The following is an 11239-nucleotide window of genomic DNA, read 5'->3' on the forward strand; positions in this document are numbered from 1 at the left end:
TCTGGTCTAGCTCTAAGTTTGTTGAGGATGAGGTTGTTTCTGGAGATTGTGTTTATAGTATAGATGAAATTTCTTTTGCTGGTTTCGTTTTTGCATATGCTCTACAGAATTTACGCGCTAATGAGCCATCACTGTATTTAAATTCGGGTCCATCTCTGGAGACTTTGGTTATTTCACTAGGGTTAAAGGTTAATAATTTGTAATTCGAAATGATGTTACGTATTTTATCAATATCTGTTATCCATCCATCCATCCATCCATCCATCCATCCATCCATCCATCCATCCATGTATGTATGTATGTATGTATGTATGTATGTATGTTATTTATCCATCCATCCATCCATCCATTTATCCATCCATCATATTTCTATTCTACTTGTCTTATCTAAGTGATTTTGGGGAGTTTACAATAAAAAAGGTTGGTTCTTTGTTTGACATCGCTTCTATCATTTTGAAATAGGACATGTCTAAAGTTCAGAACAAATACAGAAAGTATAATTTTTCATCTCCCTCAAAAAAAAAATCTTTTACCTTTCCATTTATATATGATACGTTCCTATTCAGTTTTCATTATGGTTACATTCATTTGGTTCTCCTGCCCCCCGAAATGTATGACCTATGTCTTTTAATCATCAAACATTCGCTGGGAATTAATTAGCATAAATACATAAACTCAAATTCTGTTGAATAATCCATATAATAATATTTAAATTCCTACATTATGCTAACAACCTATTATAAGATTGTTTAATTTGGACTGAAGTATTGCATGAGTCGGTGTAATTCTTTTCAAAATCATTTATTCCTTAGCAGAAGGTGTGAACTTTCATCCAATTGTTGATTATTAAACCACCCATGATTAAAACAAGCCTTATCCTAACACAAGTATCTGAACCTGGTCATTTCTGGATTTATCTGGGGTCTCAGGCTTTTTGACATTTTACAACTTAAACTTGAGGAAGGGGAAAGGGAGGGGGGGAAAATGTCCCATGAAGCGTTTAAAAGCTGAGTGTTGATTTTGTGTCCCAATTCCTAATTTTTTCTCCAAACTCCAAAATGTGGAACACCTTGGCAGTTGTAAAATGTATCTGTGCATGCTCATCCTTTTGCCATGTCCAATGGCAAGTTATTATGTGGATTGACAGACTGTCATTGTTTTGATAGTTTAAGCAGTATATCTCTTGAACAGCAATAGAGCTCTTATGCAGAAAGTATTCTATGTTCTGAACCAATTTACAGGGAAACAGCAATAACATTTTATCATGGTTGAGAGCCCCGTAGCTGCTTCCTATTAAGCTTGCCCTTTCAGATACCTGTCTTGGATTAATTTGTTGATTTCAAATGGAAACTCAGTCTTCTCCACTGAAGCATGACTTTTGAGGATAGACTCTTACTGAATGACAATTACGGTATATTCTATCTGCTTTCAAACCATTACCAGCTATGGGCACAGTGGAAGACAGAGGACTTCTGCAGTAACAGATTTTTATATGTGTCTAATTCTAGCTGTCAGTTATCTACGCACCAGTAAATGAATCCTCAGAAAGATAAAATGCAAAACACCTCCAACTTGCTCCTTTTAATGATATACTTGCTACAGGAGATAAAAGGGAGGGTGAGGGTGAAGAAAGGTCTTGAGTATCTTGAAGGAAACTGCATCAGGTGATTTTATTTTTTACCTTTTCTTCTAGAAACCAGCATTAGAAATATATTGACTATATCTAGATCACCTTGTGATTTTCAAGTGTATATTAAATTAAGCACACTTATAAAAGTATTCCTAGTGATATTGTTTGGCTGAAGGCTATGTATTTCTAATGCGGGCTTCACTGTGCTGTAAACTTAAGACCATGGGCGGAATGTATTCGTACATTTCATGATTTCACATATAGTTTAGGCATGTTTTGTCCTTCCCCCCTCCAATTAACAAAATCTCATGGGATTCCTATCCTGTGAAATCTCACACAAGATTTCAATCTTATACAAAATCTCAGAAAAAACAATTCAAATTTAACATACAGTCTGGTCATGCAGTAAAAATATGGAGGTTCACAAGCATTATTGACAGACAATTATAATTTTTTTATTGATCTTGGATATCATGTTGCTAAGCCCTGCAATTCAGTATAAGTGTCTTCAGTGTCTAAATTCCTTTTACAATAGTATTTGGTTCTGGAAAAGAATATGATGTCCAAACAATTAAATTCTGAATTTGCAAACTTGAGTGAAAGCATCCTGATATCTCGAAGTGCTTGTTAGTATTCAGGTCATGCTAAATTAACATTCCAATCCACTAATCTAACTCTGGGTATCTAGATATTTATAATTTTGTGAGGTCTTTGAACTGTGTTGATATGGAGTCATTAGGAGTCTGATGCCATACAAGTTTAATAAATTATTATTAAGTGCAGAGCATTTTGGAGCCAGGCAGTTAATAAATTAAAGAAATAAATAAAATGTAAACAGGAAGCCATTTACAGGCATTATGGTGTTATATACATTTAAGATAAGGCTCCTTTTGTGGGATCCATCCTTAACTTGGCATCTGTTTTGTGTTACTGGAGCTGAACATTTGACTGCATTTCACATGCACTAGTCCATTTCAATGGGCTTTTGAAAGGTATATCCATCAAGACCAGCATATGCTTCCTATTCATTTAGATAATCTTCAGAAGGATTCCTCTCAGAATTCTATTTATCAGAATGAAGAAGGGGCAATGTGGGACCGGGGAAACTTTGCCAAATCTAGTGCTTCATTCATCGAATTTTCTTACACAGGAGGATATCCTAGAACATTTCTGACATTTGATAAAGAGCTTTTTATATCTGTCTTGCAATTTCTGAAAAAAAAACTCTACACCCTAAAAAAGACTTATATTTTATTTTCTGAAATTCGTTTTAATGAAGTACTTAATGGTAATGAGTTTCATTTAGTAAATAGATAGCGGTAGTGAAGAAAACCACTACTATTGATATTTTCTGTTATAGATATTTCTGCCATACTGCAATATCTCTGGCTTTCTATTATGAAAAAGGCCAATAAAAGAAATTATCTGAAAATGTTTTCTTTGGGGATTTAATTGAAGAATGACCAGCAAGGGAAGCTTCAGATTATTTAGGTTATAATGAACAGTAATATACCCTCTTTGACTACATTATAATTTAAAAAGCATGAAATACCATGTTCCACTCAGTTCACTGAAATTCTCCTCTTTGAAAGAAATTCCAGGAGTAATTTCTTTTCAGAATATTTTTCAGAACTGATAGGAACAACAACCAAAATTTTCTGCATAGTGTTTATTTTTTCTTATGGATCATGACTTTCTTTCTGTTTTACATTGATAATTTTTGTAAAGCACCCTCATCAATGAACAGTATCATTGATTGTGAACAATAGCAACAAGGTATAATTAATATTCTTTCTATTGGAAAAAAATAATTGGAAATCAAGCCACAGGCAACACAGATTTAAGGTAGAAAAATAAATTGTTAGAATAAGGGGTAATATAATTTTTCGTTCTAGTATTTCAGCATTGCTGCTTCTTATATGGCATGCTATAAACATAATCGCTGAAAAATCCATCTTTTTAAAATGAAGAAGGCATTATTTTGTTGCAAGCAATATAATAGTGGAAGAAGTTTTCATTTTAACTTCCATTCATTACTATTTTGCATTAATATGTGTGAATACATTGCTTTTTTGTGAAGTAAATTATAAATGTCTACATTTAGAAGTAAGCGTCTAATTCATTTACTTTCCTCTGGGTTTATGTGTTGGATTGCATCCTATACCATTTCCTTTCTATAATTATTTTTATATCCATCTTTTAAAATGCTTACATTTGTATAGTTGGTTATATTTCAATTTTAAAATGTTCTTGCTTTTCATTATAAGGAGTATAATTCTTATGAAATTGCTTGTTTAAAAAAAGAAAATCCTAATCTGCTGAATATTTTTTATTATATTTTCAGTCTGTCTCAACTGCTATGTGCCATCAGTTGATGAGAGCAATAGAACAAATGATGTTTCTGCTTGGACAAGCTTTGTTTTATCAGGATCTGTAACCTTCTCAGCAGTTGACCCAGAATAGTAATGCATGTCTCTGAATAGATAGGGAACATATGTCACAGTAGACTTATTTCTCGAAAATCTGAATATAATAACTGTTTGATAAAAAGGAAGCTTACTGTACGAGTATTTCCCTTTGTCTTAATATAGTAGCTTATGCTTCTGACAGTACCTTTTGAATCATATTTTCTTACATAGAATAACCAAAGGGAGCTATTAATTCTGAAGAATCTTTATTTTGTGTCTGGCAATTCATCTCATAATTAGCATGCATGACCAGTTTGAAGGATTGATGACTTTTAATTTAAAGAAAAGTCTTCCTCTCAATATCACCCCTCTAGATCATTTTTCAAATCTCCCAATGAATGTAGAGAAATGACAACATGGTGGCAACATATAAAAAGAAGTCATCCATGACATATGCATTTTGACATGAACACTTCTCTTCTTTTGACCTTTGACAGGTTAGGGCTTGACCCAAAGCTTCTGGCCAAAATCTTAAATATGAGTTCAGGCCGTTGTTGGTCAAGTGATACATACAACCCTGTGCCAGGAGTAATGGAAGGGGTACCTTCTGCTAATAATTATCAAGGTGGCTTTGGAACAACCCTTATGGCTAAGGTATGTATCTATATGTATGCAAAAATAACATATATTGGTATAATAAACTGAGTTACTTTGTTTCAAACAAATGTTTCCTTTGAGTATTTCCTTTGAACTTCAAATTGATATGTAGAATTTTCTCCACTACATTGACCTACCTAAGATGAATTAATGTATATTTCTTTATATTTTGTGGTCCATCATTACTCTGCTTAGTATATCACACATACACAAAGATATCCAGTTTTAAGTGCAATGCACTCTCATTATACATTATTGAAAAATTACTTTAAAAAAAATAAAATAAAATGATCATGATAATGGATCTTCATGTTTAGAATTTTTTTGAGGGAACATGTTCCCCTTTACATTTGTGTGTGTTAGACAAATCGTTATATTGACAGACCTACCTTTTTATATAATTTAATGATTTCACTCTGAATGTTAAATAAGATTTTACTATTTTTCTTTGATCTGCATTTAATGTGCATATATGTGTGTGTTTATTTCACATTATTTGAAGTTTCTTGGGAATTTTCTGTAAAACGCAAGAAAATTAATTAAAAATATAAAAAAAAAACATTAATATTAAAATCTGGGATCCACGTTGTACTGTTTTAGAATGTCAATAAGCCCACATATACTTTCCTTTTTGGTCGTCATTAGTATTTTTCCCACCTAATTACTTTTTTAAAGTAATTTTTAATTTAAAATTTTTAATTTTTAATTTAATTTAAAATGGGAAGTTAGCATGCTGCTAAATGCGAAATTCCAAAATGGACCATAAGCTTGAGGGGTATTTGTAGCTAATGCTTTCTTTGTCTGCCCCTAAAAGGATCCACATAAGCATAATCTTAAGACATTTCTAGTAGGGCATTTTGATAAACTGGGTGTTTGTATTAGGGCAAGGGTGTCAAACTCAATTTCATTGAGGGCTGCATCAGGGTTGTGTTTGACCTTGGGGGGGGGGACTGATGGGCATGGCCAGTTCAACTTCAGTTGTGTTGGGGGTGCCTGTGGCTATCTACCACAAAAACGGGCTATCTACCAGCAAAAACGGGCTCCTGAGCTCCATTTTTGGCTGCGAAAGCCTTCTGCAACCCTTTGCCAGTGAAAAGAGAGCTTAGGAGTGCTGCCTGCGGCCCTTGCAAGCTCTATTTTTGGCTGCGATGGCCTCCTGCAACGTATGCAGCCCTCCTAAGCTCCATTTTCATTGGCAGAGGAACTGGCAGGCTGTTTCCAGGGGGGCTCTACGGGCCAGATCTAAGTACCCTGTGGGTCAACTTCAGCTCACATGCCTTGAGTTTGATACCTCTGTATTAGGGGATACAAAGCAGCCACCATTGTATAAGTGTGTTTACAATAAGTTATCTAAGATCCAGGCCCCAAAAGTGAGAATCCATGCTAAAACTCTTAGTTAAGAAAAATTAGATTATTCAGATTCCAATCTATATGTTTCTTTCTATAAAGCTTCCTAAATTGAAGCAATTATGGGAATGTTTTGCTACACCAACCCAATTTCTGAACACATTCAATATAAAAACATTTACTCCATTTTGATATTGAAGCTCTCATTCCATGGGATCTAACTAGGTAAAGTTTGTCATGCTAGTCTTCTGCAGGTTTTCTGCTGGTTTTCTGAAGAGCTTCTACCAAAACAATAGTTAAGTAAAAGAGGATTGGATTCAGGGTAGGAATGCAACCTGAATAAACATCTCAAACAAACCTCTCCCTGTTTCTCACAACGATAAAGAGAAGCAGGGAGATTGCAAGATTCTGTTATTGCAGCTTTACAATAAAAGTAGTACTGCCTTACATGACATTGGATTCCTAGTCTGATTACCTGAAGCTGACAATCCAGGGGTGAAATGCTACCGGTTTGGACCAATTTGGCCGAACCGGTAGCGATGGCGGCGGGTGGTTCAGAGAACCGGTAGCAACAGTAGCATGAGGCTCTGCCCACCCTCCTGGTCATTGTTATTTCCTGGTTTTAAGCAGAAAATACCTGTTTTTTTACCCTCTGCGCATGTGCAGAAGGGCTTGCGCATGTGCAGAGGGTCCGCGCACGAGGCCGCACGTGGGGCGCATGCCCTTCCAAACTGGTAGGGAAGGTATGGAGCTTTCAGCCCTGTGACAATCACATTGCTTTCCTTCAGAGAAATGTCCATTATTCCAGTTTTCTCCAGAAATGATTGTGCTACGTAAAACGGCATGGTTAGAACTAGCAGATTCAAGTCTTCATTGCCTTCTGGACAGCTAGATTCCTCATATCTCTGGTTGGAAGCTATTCTAACCTGGGGTTGCTACAAAGAAGACACATTTCTATTAACATTTAAGAGAAAGGACATGGAGTATATCCACACTATCTGACATAATAGGATATGCCAATATTCTGAAGACAATGCAATCTGGCAAATAATGCTATATAGAGCTTTAAAAGTGATAAGCAGCACCATGCAGAATTCCATGCAGAAAGCAACTGGGGGCCAGTGCAACTCACATGAAAACAATTAACTTGGACAAACCACAAAGTACCAAGAACTGCATGCACCAATGCATTCTGGACCAGTTGCACATCTAGTGGTCTTCAGAAGGATACCCGCGTAGAATTCATTGCAGCAATCCAACTAATCTAATTCCATTTTATCAATTATTTCATTTCATCTAATGCATGAGTGGCCATGAGCAAACTTTCCAATTTTCAGTAGGAATTTTTCTAGCTCTATCTACTGTACATATTAAACCTAAGTCCTTTCATACACTTTTAAATCATTTCCTGAGGAATAGTGGACCTCAATATTACTGTCACATTTAATAGATAGTACTCTATATTAAATATATGTTTTTTTCCTTCTCCCACTCAAAATTTTTTCCTTATTTTTAGGATCTTGGCTTGGCCCAGATTTCTGCTACCAACACCAAGTCTCCAGTCCCACTTGGATCACTAGCCCATCAGATTTACAGGATCATGTGTGCCAAGGGCTATGCCCAAAAAGATTTCTCATCTGTATTCCAGTTTTTACGGGAAGAAAACTTGTGAACTCTCTATTGACTTTTAACTAGAGACATTGTGAAAAAGACATGTATTTAGAGCCTCTTTCAGATTAATCAAATACATGAGTTTAATCAAAGATCATGAATCATGATCTCACCCACTTCTGTATTCTAATGTCACAGCTAACTCCAAGATTTCTTATCTACCGTGTTTCCCCGAAAATAAGAACCCTGTCTTATATTTTTTTTTGAACCCTGAAATAAGCGCTTGGCTTTATTGACATGCACTCAAAAGCCCGATTGGGCTTATTATCAGGGGATGTCTTATTTTGGGGAAAACATGGTATCATTTCAAATACTGTGGAATTTTTTTTATAATTTATATATAGCTTACTTTTTAAGAAGTGCAGTAGTAGAATTTAAAGAAAACCCAGTATATTTGTATTTACATACATACTTCCAAATGACGGTTTTCCAAACTTGTTATCTCCAGATGTGATGGATTTTAAGTTGGATTGCAAAATTGACATGGTTGGGAAAAAATTTCTGAACTGTACAAGTATAACAGTTTAAAGAGATCCTGAACTTTCTAAATAATATTTTAATTTACTTTTAAAACAAAATTATTACAATGAAGAATTAATGATAAAAATTTATATTAATTAACAATTGCAATTTATTTGAAATCTGATGCTTATGGTTTTGGAAAATCATAGTAAAAATAACAGAGAGCTGCATGTTTAACATTTTTTTCCTCAGTAGCCTAATTTTATAAATTTTTAATTTTCTCAACTTTTCAACAGATTCATGCCTACTTCGTTTACTGACATGCAGATATCTTGGTATTGTTATAAATCTAAATAAATAAATCCTTTGAAATTTATGATAATGATCACAAGAAGAAATATATGGGCTTATAGTGAGGGGGGGTATTCTCTTGCTTTTGTTATGATCAGATTCTATGCATAGTCATACCAATAAAAATGCATTTTGAAAAATATATAAGAGAATTAAGTCTTGCATAAAAAAGAGGACATAGTGTAAAAGGTCTGTAGGTTGGTATGTTCATTAAATTTCCATTCTTGTTTGTTAAGAATGCAGTCTACAACTATTAAAATGAATAACCACAATACAGAATATATAAAACCATTAATCTCCTGGTATCATAAACAGAGCTTGTGACCATTCTTCCTTATTCTTACAGTAATTCTTGAAACTTTGCATGAAGAGAAATAATAAACATTAATCAGAATTGCCTGATCACCATAGCTTTTAACAGGGCAATTGATCAACCTACAAATTATGAACATTCCTATAAAAAGGTAATGGATTACCAACTGAATTGGATCACTTTGGAACATGTTCTTCTTTTTTGTTACTATGATCTATTAAATCCTAGAACTGAAGCAATATAATTTTTAATAATACTTTTTATAATTAGCTATAATCATATAACTGATTTCAGATCACTCTTTTGAAGGTTTAAGTGTGGTCAAAATGAACAATACGGCAGCAGAAAAAATGCTGGGTGATTTAAAATATAGAATCAAAAAGACTGAAGAAAGTTCCCTGCTGGTTCTGTAGATCTGATGATAGGGCAGATGTGATACCGATAGCACATAAACACATGGAGCATTCTGGAAAGTAAGCAGTCAAAATGTTCCAACTAAGAATACTGGAAATGTGAAATGGATGAAGCTTCCATTTTTATAGACAAGGCTATTGGGGGAAAATACAGCCTGTTAAATAAAGGTACTTAGGATAGGGATACAAGACTTCTTCTTCATTGAATGGCTTCCTTGCTGGGTTTGGACTACTGGATTTTGTTTCCCAAGCACGACATGGAATTGTTTCTGTTTTGTTTTGTTTTACAATTAGGTATTCTACACAATCAGCTTTGAATGTGAAGTAAATTTTAAGTGCTTGATTTTCTACAGTGATACAATAAAATAATAATAATACAAATCCCATAGTAGATTAGGAGTCTGTCTTCTTCCAGTCAACATCTTCCAACTCTTCCAGAGTCTAAAAAAATTCCAAAGCCTTTTTGGTGGAATAGAGCCAGAAAAAATCCTGATATAGTATTACTATTTCATTAAAAGGAATGGCTATGAAAGCTTGTTGGGATAATTGCAGTTAGTTACATAGGATAGATTTTGCTGCTAAACAGTTTAATATGAAAAAGTGCACTATTATGATGTCCCCCAAATAAGTAAATCAAGATGTTTACTCACATAAATTTCTTTGAGTTCTTTTCCATGTTTCCATCCTAGGTCAATACATAAAATTGCATGATTTAGTAACTGAAATATCATCAGTTTTGTGGCAATAGCTTCTATTGAAAGAAAACAAAGGTGGACAAAAACAGAAAATACCCAAATATTAAGTGTTGATATATGAACACTAACTAATGCTAGGACAAAAATGGTATTTCAGTGTTTTGCCTAGTATAACATCACACAATGGTCCTATAGGCAGAATTATGGAGGAGTGGGATATGTCAATTTTCCCCCTTGCCAATACTTAATTATGGAAGTTTGTGCAGGTAGCAGTTTCAAATAAATCAGATGATAAAAATCAGGATAAAGTATTCTGTTGGCTAGTAGTCACTTTCAGAAAAATGGAACTGTAACCCATAATTTAAAGCAACACTATTGTTTTGAGCAGGATAGTGGTTGCAGGTTATGTAAATTATTATGTTAAATATCTAGAGATGCTATCTTGCTTATCCCAGTGTAGAGAATATGGTTTATTTCCGTCTGTGAAGTTTTATAAATTTTGTGAGCAATAAGTTTCTGAAGTGGTTTGCTTTTCTTTTTTTTAAAGCATGCCATATTATAAAAATGTGTATTAGATGATTTTCATCTCTTAACAGTTAGCTTCTTGAAACCCAAACTAAATTGTGAAATTAGTACTTAAAATAGCTATCACTCAGAAAATAGATTATTTACTGTAATAGATTTATCACTCCTGTGTCTGATTTTATAATTTATCATAAATTGTATTATAACAACAGAAGCACATGATTTATTAAATACATAAAAGATATTGAAGGTTTCAAATCTCAGTCCTTGTTTCTGCAATTTCTTTAACCATGGTGCTTATTTTTTGATATCTGAGTAAAAAATCAGTTTAACTACTGGATTTTGTAGATGGAGTAAAGATTTTTAATTTTTCTTCATCTCCTTGCTAATAATGAAACATAATCAGAGTTAATTAAATTATGTCTGCTCGTTGGGTATTAAGCAGGGGTGAGATTCAGCAGCAATTCTGACAGGTTCTGGACAACAAATAGTGGAAATTTTGAGTAGTTCAGAGAACTGGCAAATACCACCTCTGGCTGGTAGACTTAGACTTAGACTTCCTGCAGGATACAGGCCACATAATCCCTATCTTCATTTATAATCTGCTCTTTTTTCAGATGCTCAAGAACCATATGAGACAAGGTAGGCCAAGAGTGACTGGCCAAAGTAATCCTTTCTGGGTTTGAATTTGAATGGAATCTCCTTGATCTTAATGGCTGGAGTTGAAAGGTTCAGAGGAAGTGAATCCAAAATCCTTCTATGTAATA

The 11239-nt window shown here is 34.1% G+C and overlaps 1 protein-coding gene across 1 annotated transcript in view; it reads left to right on the top strand.

Moving 5' to 3' along the window:
• Positions 1 to 10760, top strand: part of HIBADH (3-hydroxyisobutyrate dehydrogenase) — a 97675-nt gene extending 86915 nt beyond the window's left edge. The window contains exons 7-8 of the mRNA XM_058182732.1: positions 4536 to 4692; positions 7559 to 10760. Of these exons, the coding sequence (XP_058038715.1) occupies positions 4536 to 4692; positions 7559 to 7714 (313 nt within the window). The 3' untranslated portion in view covers positions 7715 to 10760. The remainder of the gene's footprint in view (positions 1 to 4535; positions 4693 to 7558) is intronic.
• Positions 10761 to 11239: the final 479 nt, after the last annotated feature.

This window comes from Ahaetulla prasina, chromosome 4, assembly GCF_028640845.1.
Source record: "Ahaetulla prasina isolate Xishuangbanna chromosome 4, ASM2864084v1, whole genome shotgun sequence".
NCBI lineage: Eukaryota > Metazoa > Chordata > Lepidosauria > Squamata > Colubridae > Ahaetulla > Ahaetulla prasina.